Genomic DNA, 21128 nt, shown 5'->3' on the forward strand with positions numbered 1-21128 from the left:
TATGAGATGCTCTTCAGTGCCCAGAACACGTCTTCACTAGTGCACACACCAATCAATGGGAAAAAGGGCCATCTTTGAAGTTTAGTAGTATTTCTTACCAGGTTTTCCACTTATGTCTTTTTATCATTAGCCAATTGTTTAGCTATGAAGTTCCTAATTTAAGTATCGGCACAGCACACATCTACAATTTAGATTTAGTTCCCCAACTTTTACAAATCATGAGTGAAGAGCCACATTTGGAATTTAAATTCTCTAGATATTACTCGTCTAACAGAAAACAAAAATCCTTGGTAAAGACCTAAATGTGAAAGGCAAAACTACAAATCTCTTAGAAAAAGGAATATTTATATTGGTGAAGTAAGAAAATACTGATTACTATATTTATACAGTGAAGTTGTGTGTTCTGTTTTTGCTTTTGGAGACAGGGTCTTGCTATGTAGTACAAGTGAGCCTTAAACTTGCTTAGTACCCCAGACTGGATTCAAACTCCCAGGAACCCTCCTGCCTCAGGCTCCCAACTGCTGGGATTACAGGTGTGCACCTCCACATTCACCTTTGTTTTTTTGAGACAGGGTCTTGTTCTATAGTTCAGACCGGCCTTGAACTCACTATGTAGCCTAGGCTGGCCTGGAACTCGGCAATTCTCTTGCCTCAGCCTCCTGAATGCTGAGATTACAGGCATATACCACCACACCCAGTCTAAGCAGTGAAATTCTGACCAAAGTTGCCATAAACAAAAATAAAAAATCTGGGCTGGGGATTTAGCTCAGCAGCATAAGCACCTGCCTTGCAAGCAGGCGGTCGTGAGTTCATTCCTCGGTACAGATTAAAAAAAAAAAAAAAAAGTTGCCATAAACAGAGTGAAAGACAAACCAGAGAGTAGAAGATATTCACAACACATATGACCAGATAATTAATATATAATTAATACGTAGTATAAAACATAATATAATAATTTATCAGCCAATAAGGAAAAGGTTTTAAAAGGCAATTTTTAAAATGAACAAAAGACACGTACTTTATAAAAAAAATATTCAAGATGCAAATAAATACTACAAAAAGGTCCTCAATTTCTTTTTTTTTTTTTTTTTTTTTTTTGTCTTTTTCGTTTTTATCAGTACCAGGGATCGAACTCACGACCGCCTGCTTGCAAGGCAGGCACTTACGCCGCTGAGCTAAACCCCCAGCTCCAAGGTGCTCAATTTCACTGATCACCAGGAAGGTATAAACGACAACAACAAGGAGACATTACTATACAACCATTATCTTGACAAAAACAGTATCTAATCATCCAAGGATTGAAGAAATTGTAAAAGCAGTAAGGATTACCATTGAGGCCAGGGATACAGTTCAGCAGCATAAGCATCTGCCTGGCAAGCGCAAGGTTCTGAGTTCAATTTTTGGTACCAAAACAAAACAAAAAAGCTCTGTACATAAGGATTACTATGCAGTGCAGGTGGGAGGGCAGCCTAGCATGGTTAACTTTGTAAAAGTAGCTTAGCATGACCCAGTAATCAAGTATGCTATATATCCTATGGAAACAAATGTTTACATGCACCAGGACTGATTATAAGACCACAAGTGTCAGGAATTGTGCACATTTTCAGGATTGCCAATGTGAGAAGGGGTATCACTTAATGATGAGCACTTACACTGCATGGGTAAGGCCCTGGATTGGATCAGCATCAGCATGGTTAACTTATTTGTGATTTAATTCTGTATTATGCAGCAATGAAATGAATGACTGCAGTTACATATAAACGTGAAAGACCCTTATAAACATTATCAAGGAAAGCAATAGCAAACTGCATAAAAAGTAATTTTATGAAATTCAGAAAGAGGCACAATTAAATGTTTTTTTTAATCGGTTCCGAGGATTGAACTCACGACCGCCTGCTTGCGAGGCAGGTGCTTATGCCGCTAAGCTAAATCCCCAGCCCCAATTAAATTTCATGTACTTACATAGAAAGACTATAGAGAAAAACAAAGCAATGATTATCACAAAAGTCAGAACAGTGATTACCTCTGAAGAAAGGGGAGGGATTTCTGGAGTGCCAGCTGAGTCCAGCTCCATTTAAAGGTTCTGTCAAAGGTACAAAGACCTACCTGATATATACTCCTGTAACCCCAGCACTCAAGGGGCTGAAGCCTAAGTACCATTCCAAGTTCAAGACCAGCCTGGGCCACAAAGTGAGCCCAAGGCCAGCCTGAACCATGGAGTGAGACCAGTCTCAAAAAGAACCCTCCCCCAAAAAAGTACAAAGACCCAAAAATCATATGACTACACTTTTAAATACTGTATCTAAAAGATATCTAAAAGTTTACAAGCTATTAAGTATGTTTTATCCTATCATGACAAATGTATCTTTACAACTAACTGGAAGACCTGATTCCTGGTGAGCAGTTTTTGATTCCTTAGAGTTCCATGCAAAAAAAAAGTAGGCTAGGAATTTGGAGACCCTGGGGACTCACACACAGCACAATCTAAGATATAAGGGTTTAGGGCCTGAGTAGAACTGTCCCACAGGTCCACAGATTCCTTCACATGAGGAAAAGGGGCACAGTCAGAGATGATCAAAGCAGGGCCCCAGAGATACAGGAGCAGCACAGGATCCTTGTTGTCAGGACTAACATTTCCACAGAAGCAGGCAACACCCCAGCTTTTAACCTGGATAATAACATGGCCGCTCACTTTATACTTAACAAGTTAAACCAAAGGTTTTATGCACTTTTCTCACAAATAATGGGACAGCTACCAGGTGCTTACTGATATAATACACTGAAGACACAAATCATTTTTAAGAAATTTCTGCTGAAAACATATGCCCTAAACAAATCCAGGGACCTTCTATAAAACAAATCTAAGTTCTTTAGAAACTTATCATAAAAAGAAAAAACAGTGGTAAATCATTTTAAATGGAAAGAAATTAAATAGATGTAAAAATGAATGTCTACCTAATCTGGATTGGATTCAGGATCAGAGGAGAAAACACTATATAGGACAGTAAATTAAATTTAAGTATAAAGAACTGACATATCGATGTTAAATTGTCTGACTTCAATAAATGAATCTAGTTCATTTAAGAAAATGTCCCTTTTTTTTTTTTTTTTTTTTTGGGAGACAGACTCTCATTACATAGTGCAAACTGGCCTCGAACTCATTTACAGAGCCCAGGCTGGCCGCACACTCACAGTGCTCCTTCCGCCGCAGCCCTCTGAATGCCAGGATTACAGGCCTGAACCACCACACCCAGCTTTTCTTAGAAGAAATATCCTGAAACATTAAGACATGAAGGTGAGCCAATAATGTATATTTGTTCTCTAATTGGTTTAACAGGGGGCTTCGGAGAATGAGAGAGAATGTTTGGTAACAAAACACATGTGGCAAAAAAAGCAATAGTAAGAAGCCAAGTGTGGTGGTACACACCTGTGATCTCAGCATTCTGGGAGACAGAGCAGGAGGATTGCAAGTTCAAGGCCAGCCCAGGCAATTTAGTGAGTAAGAAAGGCCTTGTCTCAAAATTTAAAAATAAAAATGGGACATAGCTAGCACAAAGACCCCGGGTTCAATCCCCAGTAAAACCAGGAGGAAAAAAAAGAAGAAGAAGTGACAATAAGTGAATACAAAGAAAGGACATGTGCAGTAAACTATTCTTAAAGCTTTTTCTTGAAAACTATCTTCAAAATAAAAAGCTGAGGGAAACTCTAAAAGGTTAAATAAGAAAACAGTTGCAGGGCTGGAGGTTTAGCTCAGCGGCATAAGCACCTGCCTTGCAAGCAGGCAGTCGTGAGTTCGATCCCCGGTACCGATAAAAACGAAAAAGCCAAAAAAAAAAAAAAAAAAAAAAAAAAAGAAAAGAAAACAGTTGCATCAGATGAGCCAGATAAAGGAGCAAGACAAAAACTTCCTGCAGTTCATTCTTCCATCTCATTTGTGCCTTTCAAATTTTGTTCATATTCAGAAAAATTAATTTTAACTTTAGAAGAAAATCCTCAGATGTTGAAAGGGGGAAATATTAGCAACAGTAGTGATCAGACGATTTTGATCCTTAATTTATCTGACAAATCATAGCTGTCCTCAAGCGGTTCCTTGGTGAAGGCAGCCCATGGAGGAGCTGCTACACGTACACACCTGGCTAACAGTTCGGTATTTCTAAACTGAGCGCTCCTGTTCTCTGTACAGGAGAGGGGTACCTTAATGTGGGGGTCAACCTTCTACTTCAGAAGGAGCCATACATTTGCAAAATGTTTCATAGCCTTCTTGAGACAATCCTGCAGGTACAATTATTCACGTTTGCCACGAAAACAAATTCCCTCACTTTAACAGATATTGATGAGGTTGCACAAAGCCATGTAGGCAAGACAAAGAAGCATACAATATAGTCATTGCCCTCCAGAAGGCACCTTAGAGTGAAAGGGACTTGAAACAAAAATCTTGGCTATCCTACACACAGTTGTAAAAACTTAGGAAGTTATTTCGTCTTCCTGAAATTCTATTTTCTCATAGGTAGAACTGGGATGCTGTTCAATTATCTCTAAGGGATACTGAAAGATCAACAACATAGACAGGATAACAAAACAGTCAAAGGCAGCTATGTTTACGGTTACTGCAATCTAACTAAAACAACAAAACAGAAAATATGATCAAGTTGTAAAACCAATTAAGGGTACAACTGTATTAGAATCTTGATTACTCCAAGTTTCTTATTCAAGTAAATTCACTTTCCCAATACATCAAATAATACAGGTAAGTGCTTGTGTGTGTAGACCAAGAATCTCTATCACTTGGTAAACTGTGTCACTCTCTCAGTTATCAAGGAAAATATACTAGACGATAAAGTTATTTTTCTCATTAATCAAGAAGGATTTTATGTCAAGAAGGGATACACACAGCTTACACAAGATACTCTAACCTTATTTAAGACCCAGGAATACATATAAAATTAGACTAAAAGCTAATGCCAAAGGAAGTGTTTCTTTCTATGGTACAGTCCCTACAATTCTCTTACAGCAGATATAAGACTTGCTAAATTATCTATTTCAAGTATCTCCCTTCGGTTTAGTGGCAGAGAATTCCCTTTCTGTTATTTTGTATCCCATAATCTAACTCTAAGCCTGGCTCATGAGCAAGGTGACAATATTTCACACTAAAAAGTTGTCTTCAGGCATGTGTGAGAGATGGAAGATTCAATGATTACAACAAATAAAGCCATACTATGATTCGATTCACACAATTCCCTGTGCTTTTTATTCTCCATTCTCATGACGATGATGCAGATATGGGAGGCTGGCAGGGAAGGAACCTTAAATATACTTAAAAGTTAAGTAACAGTTTATTCACATTATTCATATAATGTCTCATATTCATGGCTATCTCATACAATAAAGAAACACACTATGTTATAATCAAACATGCAAAGTACCTGAAAGAGAGCCACCTGTCCGAGGATAAGCTACTTCCACGTATACTTCAAACGTAGTCTCCGGGTTTTGCCTACAAAAGAAACAGATCATGATCACTGACCAGACTATAGAATATAAGGTAGACCTCCATTAAAATCATTAGCTCCATAACTTAATAGTCATGGAACTTTGGACAAGCTACTCACTTCTGAGCCAGAACCTTCCTAATCCTCAAACTAAAAACAGCTCATCAAAATTATTGGGAAACTTTACAAAAATACAAAACAAGAAAATTCAACCAGGTGTGGTGGCACATGCCTGTAATCCCAACACTCGGGAGACTGAGGAAGGCGGATCATTGTAAAGTTGATGCCAGCCTGGGTTACAAAGTCAGTTCATGGGCAGGCTGAACTGCATAGTAGGACCCTGTCTCAAAAAATAAAAATAAAATGAAATCAAACAAAAAAATCGAAATACATCTGATTAGTCAATGTTATGACTAAACAGGTGTCATATTTCTGATCTCCATAGCTAGAGCTCAAAAGTCACAGGTTGGAATTTTGAAGAAACTCAGACAAAAGCAACAAAACACAGAACAGTCATCTCTGGCATATTCTAGGATAAAGCACTCATATGACAAAATTAACCTGCTATTTATAGGTTTTAAGTCCCAAAACAAGAGATTCAGTACCCCTATCTCACTAGACAAGACATTAATTTGAATTTAAGACAATGTTCTCACATACAGACTATTCACCTATATTGTCAATGGCAAGTGTAAGAATATTTGCTATTATATTATTTTCCTTTTTAATATCATAAATACTTATAAGTTTTTTAAAAATCACAGCACTAACAGGATGTTAATAGCTATAAATTCTAGGGGCTGGGGATTTAGCTCAGCGGCATAAGTACCTGCCCTGCAAGCAGGCAGTCGTGAGTTCGATCCCTGGTACCGATAAAAATGAAAAAAAAAGACAAAAAAAATAGCTAAAAATTCTGGGTGATAAGAATAATGTGGTTGGGGCTGGGGATTTAGCTCAGCGGCATAAGCGCCTGCCTTGCAAGCAGACAGTAATGAGTTCAATCCCTGGTACCGATAAAAAAGGAAAAAGACAAAATATATATATATATATATATATAAAATAATGTGGTTATAATATCTTTGTCTTTTTCCTATAATCTCAAACTACAATAAAAAGATATTATTTTCAGATTAAATGAAAAACCATTTAGAAAAATTTTCAAATGTCTATAACAGAATTCTATTTTAAACTTGACAATAAGCTTGCATAAAAAAAATTTAAGCTAACACTCAAGTAAAGCCTACTGAATTTTATAGTAAAGCCTACTTTTCAAAATCAATTGTGTCACTGATCTCGTTACATCTTCATCTTAACCCTGAAAGGTAGGTTGTGTGGGCTTAGGCCCACCATACAGGTAAAGAACCACAATCCCCACAGTTAATTAGAAATATAGCCAGGACTAGAGTTCACATCTCAAGGCCTTCAAATTCTATGTTTTACTGACTTTACAGTGAACTTTGATTTCCATACACTATCATATGTCTAACAATCTACAGCCCTTTACAATTCTTAATGGCAATAACTTTTGTCTTAGTAATATATAAAATACAGGTTTATCTTCTAAATTATGGCATGTTAGACTCAATAAATTATGGTAATATTTTCTCCTCTTCCTTAGGATTAAAAATTAAGTGAAAATGTGTTTTGTGAATCAGTAAGCTACTTATTTATATTATGGAAGATCATAATTTTTCATTAAACAGAAAAGTGGGCTTTATTTTCAATAAAGGTCGAGGACAAAGAACTGACTGCTCTAAAATTCCAGGCATTTAAATATACCTTGTGAAATAGTTATTTTTTAAATGTCTGATTTAGTGTCTACTAAATCAAAGAATCTTGCATTTAAAAATATTTTGAAATAAACTAAAGTTTCAAGAAGGCCTTTTAAAAATCTTAGTTTTTCTTCCTCTGAAGAGGATACACAATGATTTACAGAGTTAGCACCCTTTGGCACCAGTCATCTGTGGAAAATACTTTAGGGAACATCCTTTTATTCAAAAGATTTCAAGGCAGAGAATCTGATGAAAGAAAGGAATGTTCTAAGGCCATCTTTAGTGAATAGTAGGTAGTATAATCTGAAAAACATCAAGAGGATTCCTCCAAACCTAAAAGCATCTTTTTAAAAGAAAATTTTGTAACATGTGGAATTTCATCTCATCATTTCTTGGGCAGGGTAAGGATTTAGCTCAGCGGCATAAGTGCCTGCCTTGCAAGTACGCAGTCGTGAGTTCGATCCACAGTACAAAATATATATATATATATATATATATATATATATATATATATATATAAATGTATAAATGTATAAATTTATAAATATATAAATTTATATATATATATATATATAAATAAAATTTTCTCTGGATTAAAAAAAGGTTTTTTCTTCAACTTCATGGGTACACTTTTGATATACACAGCGTTCACATTCATCAGAGTATTTGTACCTATACGTAATACATCTTGACTCTTTTTTCCCCCATTCCCCTCCCTCCCTTCAACCCTTGTTCCCCTCTTTATTTACAAAATCTTTATTTCTATTTCTTTCCTTTTATTCCCTTTTGTTTTCCTTTTCTCCCTTCCTTCCCTTACCACTCCCCACTTTCCATGTTCCCCTTCCCATCAGAACATTTTCTTCCTACTTCCCAATATCCATCATCTATTTTGGTCCTTATTTATCCTTTCGGTTTCTCACACAAGAGAAATAACACAATATTTAAGTATGTGTACCAGATTTATCTGACCTAAAAGTATGATCCAAGGTGCACCTATTACCTAAAAATATCTCAGGTTTATCTAAGAAAACAGTTTTTAAAATGTGTTCTACAGTAGGTCCCTAGGATTTGATATAGGTTATCCAGACCTTCCATACTCTTTTTTAACTGAAACTCCGATTTTTAAATTTTATTTTTACACACTGTAAAAACGGAAATATTGAACATAGCCATGTGAATCTGCTACGAGTCAAATTTTAAAATGCACCAACCTGCATCACAAGAAGCTTTGTACAAACCTGCTGTCTCTCAAAGCAAAGAATGTCCCAACCTTATATTAATTATCTCTGCTTCTTTTCTCTTTCTCTAGCACACTTCAACCAGGCTCCTGAACCTATAGTACCACTGAAACAACTTGTCACGGTCACCAAAGACCTCCATATTGATAAAATATGATAATTGCACAGTTTTCAGCATTTGTCTTGGCTCCTCGGGAGCTTGGGACACAGCCAGTCAATTTGCCTCAGTTCTTCAAATACTTCTCTTTCCTGTCAGCACTTCACTCGGTTGGTTCTTTTCATTCCTTACCACTTCTCTTTGCTAACTCCTTTTTTTTATAAACTTTCCTGCTCTCAAATTCAGTCAAGGATCTTCCCTGTCTACACTCACTACTTAGATGATCTCATTGAATCGCATGGCTATAATTATCATGCATATGCTGACCAGCCCTGAACTCATGTTCCCTACCTGACTTCAGATTCCTTTAGCCCACTCAACATCCCCACTTCGTATCTATGAAGCATGTCAGATTTAACGTACCAAACCAGCACCTCCTGAACGCTATCAGTTATTTGATCTAACAACATTCATTACCCTTGAATCCTCTTTGCTTTATATGCCATAATCAACCAATCAGCAAATTCTATTGACTCTACCATCACCCAGAATCTATCCAGAATCTCAGTGCTTCTAAGCACCCTCAATACTACCATTCTCAGCAGACCACCATCATCTCTTCTCGGTTACTGTACTACTCTCCTGACTGGTCTCCCTGCTCCCACCCTTTGCTCCATCCCATCACACTCAATTTATCAGTCAGTAATCTTTTGGTTGTTAAACTCAGCTGATGTCAGTCTCGTGCTCAAACTTCCTCGGAGACCACACACTCAACTTCAATCAAACTTCTAGTTCTGGAGATGGATGGTATGATGGCTGCACAACAAAACCCTGATACATACACTTTAAAAAAGGATGGAAAACTCTACATGTAATTTACCATGATTTAAACAATGGGGGAGGGAAATAAATCTATACACAACCTGCCTGACCGGGCCTCTAGCTAACTGTTGGACTTCATTTCAGATCTCTCCCACTGCCCACTGAACCAGTCACACTGGCTTTTCTCTGCTTCCCAAACCCAACCCATTCCTTTACACTGATTTTTTATCGGTACTGGGGATCGAACTCACGACTGCCTGCTTGCAGGGCAGGCGCTTATCCCGCTGAGCTAAATGCCCAGCCCCTACACTGATCTTACATAGGTAATTCAAAACTCATCTATACTTGGCATTCTCAAAAAATCCTTCTCCAACAGACTATTATCTAATTGTACCTTATACCTATTCCAACTTTAGTTATAGGCAATCTTCCTTTCTAAATGGTAAGTGCTAGAGAGTTGGGATTTTGTCTCTCATCCCTAGCATTATTTTCCTGGTACCTGACCAAATAAATATCGGGTAGAAGGAATGAAGAGAGTACGAACTAACCTTCCTAAGGGATACAAGATTTCAGTAAATGACAGGTATGGTCCTAGAGCTCTGTGACTCTCAGACTTTAGCAGGCAACAGTTAAATGATAGACTTCCTACTTCTGTGAGGTAAGTTACTTCAGAAATGGCTTACCTTAGATCTAAGTATTAAAGAATTGGACAAGGCAAGCCAAAAACAGTACCAAAGCTTATCAAACACTGAGGAATGAAGGGATAAAGGAAGAACTGGCTCTGTAGAGCAAACTTGGGTCCAACAAAAGAAAGTATAAAAACAAAAATAAAAGCACACCCTGTATCCAGAACATGCAGGGTAGGCCACTGTGAAGATTCTCATGGGTCCCTCTCTTCTATGCCATCCACCTCTCCTGGGAGCCCACAAGAAGTTTCACATACAAACTCCTGGGAATTATTTGACACTGTCCTGTGATCTTGTAATTGACAGGCCCTGCTTATTTCCCCAGCCACCTTTGCCACACCCTATCTCCTACATCATAACTCCACGTCTAGAATTTTTGGAGTAGGTCCCAATTTAGCACTTCACTTACCAACCTCAGACATTCCTAACATATACTGATGCTGCTGGACTGGGGACCACACTTTTAAGACCCACTAATCTGGTTAAATAGAATTCTTCCGAATAAGTTAGTACATACAAGATAAAATGAACATAGAGTATACCTCAACAATTCATCCTTTCAACAGTGCTTTTGCAATAAAATTTCAAAGGGGGGAAAGGCATTTGTAGAAACAATGAAGTTTACACCTCTTTTCTATGACTATCCATGGTTTCTGCCTCACTCTAAGGAGTAATAAATAAGCTACCTAAGATTCTTACTCAGTTCAAATAGCTGGCAGAGTTCTAGTACATGGAGCCAAGAATTATAACAGTCTCTCAAAAAGCAAGCAAGCAAGCAAAAAGCTGACTAAAATGCTAAGAACAAACTGGTCTATAATTATAAGTTATAGTCATGCTTATCCATGTTCGTTTACATGTTGCCTTATGGAAGAAGTGGTGACTAATGTTGTGACAAGTTATATAACATACCAACAAATATAATAAGTTATTTTAAGGCAGTGAAGCCTATGCAGATGGAACATTTGCTATTTCTTTGCAAATCAGAAATTAAATTAAAAAGTGTCTCCTCTAAACGCAAATGGCCAAGCAACACTTAATATCTTCATTAAGCCTATAAACACTTAGACCAACAATTTCTAGCAGATCTTTAGGCTACCTTGACACTACTACTCAAGACACTCAACAGTTTTAACTACTTGGGTAAAGAAACTGAAAAATCCTATTTCAGTCCTATTAACACTCACTACTAATTTAGAACACATAAAGATTCTGAAAATATCATATTGAGCCAATTTTCCAACACAGACCCAAGTTTTCCCAGAACCTTTTGTGATATATCTTAATCTATTACCATGGAAATGTCCTGGTTCTGCCTTGATACCCCATTATTAATTGCCTCATATTCTTATACACTGAAAAGAACTGGAAACCTGCCCACCTGTCAAGCCTATGTTTTTGCCACCCACTACCACCTTCTGCAGTCCTGCACCCTAAGATTCAGCCACACAAAACCACCTGTAGCTCTCTAAACAAACCATGCTCCACTTGTCAGATAATAATACCATCACCATATTACTGTCATCACTTATTCAGTGTTTCCTCTGTGCCAAGCAGGATCCTAAGCACTTCACGTGCATTATCTGAGTTAAGCCTCAACACCCAGAAAGAAACATTAACCCCAGACTACAGAAGAGGACTCTAAAGCTCAAAGAGGACAAACTGGCTAAAGACAAAGCGAGGAAGCATAGAACGAACATGAACCAACTCCAAGACACCAACCACTTCCCTGTTCTACATTATTCAGCTGCTTTCCTGCAAAAGTCCTTCGAGACTTTTTCACTTGGGGAGCTCATCCATCCATCAAGCCTCAGCTAGGGCATCTCCTCCTCTCTGGGAAGCTTTCCCTGTCCCTTACCCCATGTGCACACATCCCCCAACCTGGCTTAACGGTCTCTCCTGCACACCCCCACGACACCATTTGCTTCCCACTTCGGAGGCTCCAATCACATTCAATCTGTGGGCAATTACAGTTACCTGGCGAGCTTTGAAAACTCCTGATGCCCAGGTTATACCCCAGGCCAATTAAACCTGCAGAATTCCCACGCATCAGTATTTTTTTTTAACCTCAATGTACTCCAAAGCACAGACAAGCTTGAAAACTAAGTGTGTCTCTGGCTAACTATCTGCCTGCCCTACCAGACTAGTAGCTCCTTGAGGGTACCAAAGGTGCTTTCTCATAACCCTAGTCCAACACCTGACACCTGACACCTGACAATGTTTCATGAAAGAGTTTTCCTCCAACATCTCTAATAGGTAGTTTCCAGCTTCTATTTCTCTGGTGAAAAGTAATTTACAGAATACACACCACTTTCACCTGACTATCACTTTCTAAAGATGTTTTCCTTTGGAGTCTATGTTATCAAATAAGTTACATTGCTGACAATAGCTTCAACTCTTAAAATATAGAAAAATGACAGACACAAAAAGCTCACATGTATTTGAAAGAAGGGAAGTGTGCTCAGTTCTTGCTTCTGGGAGAAAGAAGGCTGAACTGTAAGCTAAGAGCATTTGTATTCACTACCTCTCTGTTAAACTCAATTCTCAGTGACTCGTGGGAAGGGCTTCACTCAGTGCTTAGGGCCATGTTCTCTAAATGATTAAGTACACTCAGCTTGAAGTCATGAGACAGACAAAGGCTTCGACAACATTCAGGCAGCAGGACAGCTTAATAGTTGCTTTTTTTTCCCTAAGCATCAAGCTATTGATCACACTGCTGGATCATCAGCTTTCAATTAGGATCTACTTTTCTTCAATTACAACATATTAGGAGATTACAAGAAAAATGTGACACCGTCTCCTCATAAAAGGAATTGGGCCCGCATAGGGTAACCATGCCACAATGTTCAGCCCTTGTCCTTTATGAAATTTCATTTTTATTTTCACAGAAGTGTGCTCTTTTATATTTTCCTTATTAATATCTATTTGTATAACATTAAAATTTTTTAGAAAGTGTAAGAGCTATGGACCTGAAATACATTCCGTATTAGAACCCCTCATTTTACAGCCTACACAGCCTGAAGCCAGCCTCAGCACAGTGCTTCTTTAGTTAGAAACTTAGATGCTGGGGGTTGGGGGGACTAAGGTATGATGTTTCAAAATCCATACCAACTGCACTGTTTTGAAGTTGATAACATGGTCAACAAAAATTGTATATACCTCAGAACATGCTGGCAAACATTACCTAATAAACATTGATACCTTTGAGCTAAAAAAGCAGAAAAGGTAGTGTTAATATTTCCAACAAGTCTTCATTTGTTTCAGTGGACTCTCAAATTAAAGCCGTCTTTCCAGGCTGAAAATGTTGTATCAAAGGGTGCTTTCTAACCTATAACAAGTTAACACCTTCATAGGAAAATGCAGTCTTTGTTGAGACTTGTTAAAAGTGATTAACTTAGTCGTGTAATTATACAAACAAGTTGTTTTAAGACTTTACACTTTACTTTTCGTTTCTAATAATGTTCTCAGGATCAGATTAATAAAGATACACAGACACTACTATGAATGGAGTTAAAAGTTTTGCCATCTATACGCTGCTGTGGAATGATTCGTAGACCATAATGTGCAGGCAAGTTCACCGGGGAAGAGGTTTAGCTGCATTTCAGAGACACAAAGGCTCTCCCTCTGCAGTGTTCTGGACAGTTTTAATAATTCTCTGCTAGGATAATTTGTAGCATAAAATCTTGGCTCTTCAATAATAAAAAAATATTTACAAAGATAATATCTGTGGTTCATTAACAATGAACACATTTGTCCTTTAAAAAATTATAAAACCTCCCGCTCCCTAATCTGTCCTCTTCACTTTCTGAACAATTTCATCCTAAAGCTATTAAGCAGGCAGGGCAAAGTAGATGTCCACTAGGGATAGGCCAGAGTGGGGAGTGCCAAAGCAGGTGAGGAAGCAGTGACAGGACAAAAGATGTCAGCACATAAGAAGGGTAGAGGACACCCATGCTGAGGGGTGGTGACCTGGCCTGAGATCTCCAATCCAAATGGATAAGGCAAACATTCATTCAGAGAATAAGCTGGTATGGACAGTTGGAGACTAGGCAGGGTAAGAAGGGTGTTCACACATGGGACAGCAAGATCTAGGTGCTGAAGCTCAGACAGGATGTGGAGAGGGCCTCCCACAAAAGGGCAGACCAACACAAAGTGTCAGAACCAGACAGAGTGAGGAGCACATCTTACAAGGGCAGCTGTGGAAGCCCAGACAGACATGAGGGGATTCTCCAAGAAGCAAGGGTGGAATGATCCCCACAACTAGGGTAGTGGGAGGAGAGAGGCTTTGGAAACAACAGCACAGTCACTGAAATCTCAAGAAAGCATGGTGAAAGAGAAGTGCACCCACTAGGCTACACAGTGAAGGAACACTGTGCCCAATCCATGTCGAAGATGTAAAGAGGGCACCTTGGAGCCTGACTTCTCTGAGTTGAAGTTAACAGAAAATTAGCCCAGCTTCTATGGATTTAGACTTGAAATGGAAATACAAGTATGAACTCAAGGCTTTCAATTATACAGATTAACAGAGAAATGAAATGTAATTGCTTCCAACACACACATATTTCCTTGCTTGTCTCTGAGAGGGGCTGGGAGCAACAACACCCCATAGCAATGAGTACTCCTAGCACGCAAACCTTAGCTTCTAAATACAGTCATATCTGAGTATTTGACTACTCTGAACCTCATGGAATTTGGTATTTGTACACTTTGTCTTGCTACTTCTCATTTGTCTGGGACTCCCATGCAAGCAAGAATTTATCAGTGCTGACTGCCTCATGACTCAGTACCTTGCCCAAATAAAATAGTGTATTTGGTGCTCACCTTTTTGGCATTCATCATACCCCCCTGAGCCAATTAATGACAGCACTAAGGCATCACTGTACAATTCTCCTCTAAAAGAAACAAGGCTTTTTGGAGAAATAGCTAAATCTAGTCTAAACAGAGAAAGTACAAAACGGGCTTGGAAGGCAAAGAAGTACTCAAAGAATGATGAGGTCATGTCAAAAGGACACAGGAGCTAAGCTGAAGGGGCTTCACTAGTCAAATGCAGGATAATCTGAGCATCAAAATCAATAATGTGCCAGGTGTGGTGGCACATACCTGTAATCCCAGCACTTGGGAGGCTGAATCAGGAGGATTGCCAGGGGTTAGAGGCCAGCCTGGGCTACACAGTGAGTTCAAGGCCAGCCTGAACAACATAGGAAGACCCTGTCTCAAAAATATATAATAATGACAGCCTGCACACTAAATAAAACAGGACACAAGTCCATATTTATCAATGTGGACCATAAGTGATTGTATCCATAGCTTCATGTGCGATAGGAGGCAGGGCCCAGTGGGAGGAAATAGGTCAGTGTCTGCGGCTGGCATTCTTTCCCTCTTCTCTGCTTCCTGACTGCCAAGAAGCGAGTAGCCCTGCTTTATACTGCCCTTCCACCATGATGTTCCTGCCATGCAGTCTATTGACCGGGAACTGAAACTTCAAAAACTGTGAGGAAATAAATCTCTCCTCCTCTCAGTAGTGGGTGTTAGGTATTTTTGTCCCAGCAACACCAAAGCTGATCAATACAACTGAATATTGTCATATTTTCAAAGTAGCACCCCAGGAAATACTCCCCAAACATAAGGAAGAAAAAAGTAACTTTTCAGTGAAGTTTGGCAAAACCTACCTGAATCAAGTCACTATTACTAATGAGACAAAGTTCTAGAGTGCAATGGAAAGAGCACACACAGCATTCCTTCTCTGACACCCTATCATCTGTCAGAGATGCTTAAACTGAGAAACAAACTCCAACAGGAGGAACCTTCTAAAAATATCTGGCCTTTGTCTTCAAAGTGTCACGATCTTCAACAAAACAAAAAGAAAGAAAGAAAGAATGAAGAGCTCTTCCAGACAGAAGAAAAGTAAAGAGACCGGGACAACTTATTAAGTGTGTGACTCTGAACTGGAGCCTCTGGCTGTCGAGGATGTTACTGAGACTACTACTGAAACCTGAATAGGGTCTAAAGATTAGATGTAGCAACAAAACAGTGTCAAATTCCCAACTTTGATAGTCGTACCTATACTGTAATTACGTAGGAGAATGCCCATGTTTACAGGAAAAGCAAACTGAAGTGCTCAGGAGCTGGTAGAGCACTGAGCCAGCATCCCACTTTAAACTGGTACTTTTTTCTTTCAAAAAGTGCTTTATACCATACTGGTTATTTTTTTTAAATCTTTCATTAATACTAATTTCCCTGATCTGCCCTTTACCAGAATGCCCTCACAACCATGATGTGTGGTTTATGTAATAAACCCCTGACTAAACATCAGAAGGCTTAGGTTCAAATTCCAGGTAGATTACAACAAGTACTTAACTGCTCATAGATGAGGTTCTTCTACTGTAAAGAAGTAAAACGTATTCTACTCATCTGCAAAGTTCTTTCAAATATCAAATGAGAGAAAGTGCTTTAAAAACTAAGAGGTGCTAAATCAGAGTAGAAGGTATTACTATTTATTAGAAAAACTAAAATGTCTCCACCTTAACCAATGACAGGACTTGCAAGTAACCTACATTTACTATATATTTCGAAGACTGAAACTATTAAGATTATAAATACTGTTACTAAAAGCAAATCAGGAATTAGCAAAAAGGAAACTATTTGAGGAAATAAGGAGCTTTAGAAAAAGGTAGATTGCACAGTCAGAAAAAAAATTTCACATGCACCAAAATTAAAGAAAAAAAGGTTTCTCCCTCTACAAAGCAAAAAAGACTGAATCACAGTAATGTATGAAAATCAAGTCCCTGGATATACAACTCAGGATATAAGCCCTCAGTCAGTAACAATATAAATATGCATATAACACTGTATGGATAACTTGGAAGTCTCATAAATTTCTGACACTGATTGTTAAAACTTTATTAGATAGTGGGACATTTTCCCTATGGTAGACTAAAGGAAACAGAGGCTGGGAAATAAAGACTACAGCTAAACACTGATTTTAAAATTCCAAAACCTATGCCTTTCCACCATAGTGACTATCCAAAAATTACTCATGATTATTTTGGTTACAGTGGTACTTCAATTCACCAAATTCTTTCCACGATTGCAGGCCACTGTACCACATCTTAATAGTAGAGGGGGCTGAAGGAATGGCAGGGTGGGCACAGACTCTTCTAACTTGTTCCCAGAAAACCACCACCTTCTCAAAAAAAATGTACTGAAATTACACTGAAGTTTTTTACATATAAATTTCAGAGAGTTCATGAAGCTATTTACAGAAATATGCACAATAACTCCTGTAAGTCACAGCTGACTTACTTTAATGTTCTTCCTCGTGTAATCATCACACCAAGTCTACGAGAGAAAAGTTATTACCATTATTCTGCTTAATAAAAGTGCATACTCTGTGTAAGAACAAATAGTTTCTAAACCTTGTGCAGTAATTAACATTCAACTATCTATCAGGTATTGCTATAAGAATTTTTCATGTATTATCTTATTAACTGTTCCAAAAGCCCTATGAAAGTTTCACAGAGCAGGAAACAAATCTAAGGAAGTTAAGACAGTGGGCCACGGTCACATAGACTGTAAGAAAAGCAGCAAGTCCGGAACGCAGGCAGCAATGCTCCAGAGTCCATCCTCTTCTATTTTTTAAATTAATGCAATGACTATGATACATAACTGAGTCTACACAACTGTGTGTACTCTAGTCAGCATACACTAGAATGCACTCATTAAGTGTGACATAAAAAACAGGCAAATGTTTAAACTTTAAAAATTTAATTGCAGTGAAAGACATTTGCTAATAATTCCCCTCAAAATATTCCCCCCTTGCTTTGAACACACTTCTCCCAACGTTTTTTTTCCTCTCATACATGTGGCAGGCAGAGAAAAACTTCATGAACCATCATTTAGATGAAGTAGAGCAACGTGACTGAATTAGATACTGACAAGAACAGGTGAGTTACAGTGCTTCCTTCAGGTCAGGGTCCACACACTGTTCATATATAAAACAACTCGCATATACAGTACCAGCCATTCCATGCTAGAAATCCTCAAAACTAAGAGGCTTAAAAAAAATGAGTCCAAGTTGCCCGAGTATTCCTCAAATATTCAGAGGCTTAATACGTGTCATGATATCTAAATAGTTTCTCAAGCAAGAGGAGATGTGTGGCTTCCTCTGACTAAAAATAATTAACATTTTCTGAAAGGATCTATCTGTGTACTGCTGAGGTAAAAATAAATAAGAATACATATATGGAACATCCTTGCACAAGGGTCATACTAACGTTCTCTGTATCGTTCCAATTTTGGTATATATGTGTGCTGCCAAAGCGAACACTCTCCCAATATGCTTGCCTCTTTCTGAAGCAGTTCTCGAAGCCCACTTTCATAAAGTCCTATTTCATATTCAGACCTTAATGATTTTTCAACATAGATCACGAACCAACATAGAGTTCATACTCTTAATAACTTCGCTTACCCTGAACGTTTAAGTTACATGGGAACCGCTGTAAAACTCAGACCCCATGTTCTACACACAGAGACTGATTCACCAGGTTAGAGGGTTAGGGTCCAGGGAAACTATTTTCTGAAAAGTGATTCGGATAATCTACTGATTATGAATCTGTTCTCCCAAGTGATTCTGATCAACTGGATTTGGTAATCCCTGTGAAACAGTTTTCAAATGTGCCAAGATGTGAGGCAACTTAGAAATCACAACACCCTTTGGAAGACTTTGAAACATACACTTAAAACAAACGTTAAAATGGTAACCTTTTTAGCAGGCATCAAAAGTTTAAACAAATTTATGGCAATTTAGTGGAATTACACCTTCAAGCAAGGTGAAATAAGTTTTATCCTTTCTTCTCTGACAACCAAAAAGCTATCTATCCATCTATCAATGCTTTTCAGGACACTAGGTCAGAACACAAAGCACAGTGGTCCCTTAACAGATAGAAAACAAATGAGGTAAATCTGATTGTCTCAAGATTATTGCCTTTAATAAGCCCAAGAATGATAACAAAATACAAAAATATCAGCATCCAACAAGGTAAAATATATATTGCTGGCATTCAATGAAAGCTCACCACGCATGCAAATAATCTGGAAAATATGATTCATGATGAGGATCCAAATTAGAATCAGCAAAAAGGACACTGTGTAACATTATTCTGTGTGTTCAAAAAGTTAGTTATAGAAGAGTCAAAGATGACCAAAACTAGATGGACATGGTGGCATATGCCTACAACCCTAGCATTTAAGGGGCTGAGGCAAGAAGATTGCTTTGAGTTTGAGGCCAGTCTGGGCTATCTAGTGAGCTGAGTTCAAGGCCCAGCCTTGGATACACAGTGATACCCTGTCTGCAAAACAAAACAGAACTGAATTTCTAGATTTACAGATTAAAGACTATACCATGAGATAGAAAGTGCACTAAATGGAATTAACAACAGATTAAATATTGCAGAAAAAAAGACTAATGAACTTGAAGCTATAACTACAGAAAGTATCCAAAATAAAACAGGATAGAAGGAGGGAGGATCAGAAACAAAACAAAACAGAGCATCAGTGACCTGCGGGACAACTTCATGGAGCCTAATGTATTGGTAATTAGAATCTCCAAACCCGGAAGCGAAGACAGAAAAAAAATATTTGAAAGAAGTAATTATCAAAAACTTTCTAAATTTGATAAAAGCTATCAGTGCAGAGGTCCAAAAGTTCAAATCCATGACAAACAAGGGAAAACCTATTCATATCATACACAAATTGCTCAAACCTAATGATAAAGGTAACATCTTAAAAGCAGCTGCATACACACACAAAAAAAATTACATTAAGAGGATCAAAGATTAGAATGACAGCAGATTTTCTGTCAGAAACAAGGCAGATGAGAAGCTAGCACAGCAACACCTTTTAACTACTGAAAGAAAAAAATGACAACCAAGAATTCTATTTCTAGAGAGTATTTCAAAAGTGAAAGCAAAATAAGATGTTTCATATATTACATACACTAAAAGAACTTATCACCACCAAACCTATGCGACAAGAAATATTAAAAGAAGTTGTTCAGGCAAAAAGAAAATAAAGCCAGGTGGAAATACGGATCTACAAAAGGAGACTACAATGACTAAATAAGAGAAGTCTAGTAATCATCTCACTAGATACAGATGGTTTCACTGGAAAATTCTAAACATTTAAAGAATTAACACCAATACTATAGATATTCCAGAAAAAAGAGGAAATAATTGCCAATACATTTTATGACCAATTTACCCAAATCCCAAATCAGTAGCAAACAGTAACAGCCTCACCAAAACAAACACACATACTCACACAGAACACAAGTATACATTACAGACCAATGTTTCTTACATACACATAAAAAATTCCTTAAGAAAATTTTTAGCAAAAGGAATTCAACAATGTTGGTCATGACCAGGTGGGATTTATACTAGGGATGCCAGGTTGGGTCAATATTTGAATATCAATCAATATAATCTATCATATTAATAGACTGAAGAACAAAAATAACAAATTGATGCATAAAAAGTGTATGCCAAATCCCATGCATATTCATGAAAAAAATGCAGAAAGCCAAAAATAAAGAAGATTGTCCTCAACTTGACAGTGGACATCCATTAAAAAGCTTACAGTTAATATATGTACTTACTAGCAAAAGACTGAATCATTCCCTCTAAGACTGGAAACAAGACAAAGAAAATAAACACTTCTAAGGTGGAAGGGGGTGAAAGAAAGAGAAAAAAGCAAATGGATTTAAAAGGAAGAAATAAAATCAGCCAGGGGTGGTGACTCACACCTATAATTCCAGCTCTCCGGAGGCTGAGGCAGGAGGATTGCTGCGAGTTCAACCCAACCAGGGCTACATGATGAGTCCAAGGCCTGCCTGAATTACTTAGCAAGACTCTGTCTCAAAAAAATAAAACACAAGTCTGTATTTCAGACAAGAAGACTACTAGGAGACTTTGGAATTAAAATTGAAGTTATTTCATTCCCCTTCTTCTGTGTGCAGTTACTGCATTTCC

General features: G+C 37.9%; 1 protein-coding gene and 1 non-coding gene across 12 annotated transcripts in view; both read right to left on the reverse strand.

Annotated features, from left to right (window-relative positions):
* Nucleotides 1–21128, reverse strand: part of Dennd1a (DENN domain containing 1A) — a 489363-nt gene that overhangs the window by 437176 nt on the left and 31059 nt on the right. For 10 of the 11 annotated variants that reach the window (XM_063227177.1, XM_063227157.1, XM_063227192.1 and 7 more), the window contains exon 2: nucleotides 5424–5494. In XM_063227177.1, the coding sequence (XP_063083247.1) occupies nucleotides 5424–5494 (71 nt within the window). Of the gene's footprint in view, nucleotides 1–5423; nucleotides 5515–21128 lie in introns of those variants that run through there. The other variant, XM_003470793.3, reaches the window with a different exon arrangement.
* On the reverse strand, nucleotides 18321–18427 carry LOC111757095 (U6 spliceosomal RNA). Its single transcript, XR_002791479.1, has one exon. It is a non-coding gene; the product is annotated as a U6 spliceosomal RNA (small nuclear RNA).

This window comes from Cavia porcellus, unplaced genomic scaffold (genome assembly GCF_034190915.1).
Source record: "Cavia porcellus strain 051 isolate PalLab524CR breed Dunkin Hartley unplaced genomic scaffold, mCavPor4.1 scaffold_1, whole genome shotgun sequence".
Lineage (NCBI taxonomy): Eukaryota > Metazoa > Chordata > Mammalia > Rodentia > Caviidae > Cavia > Cavia porcellus.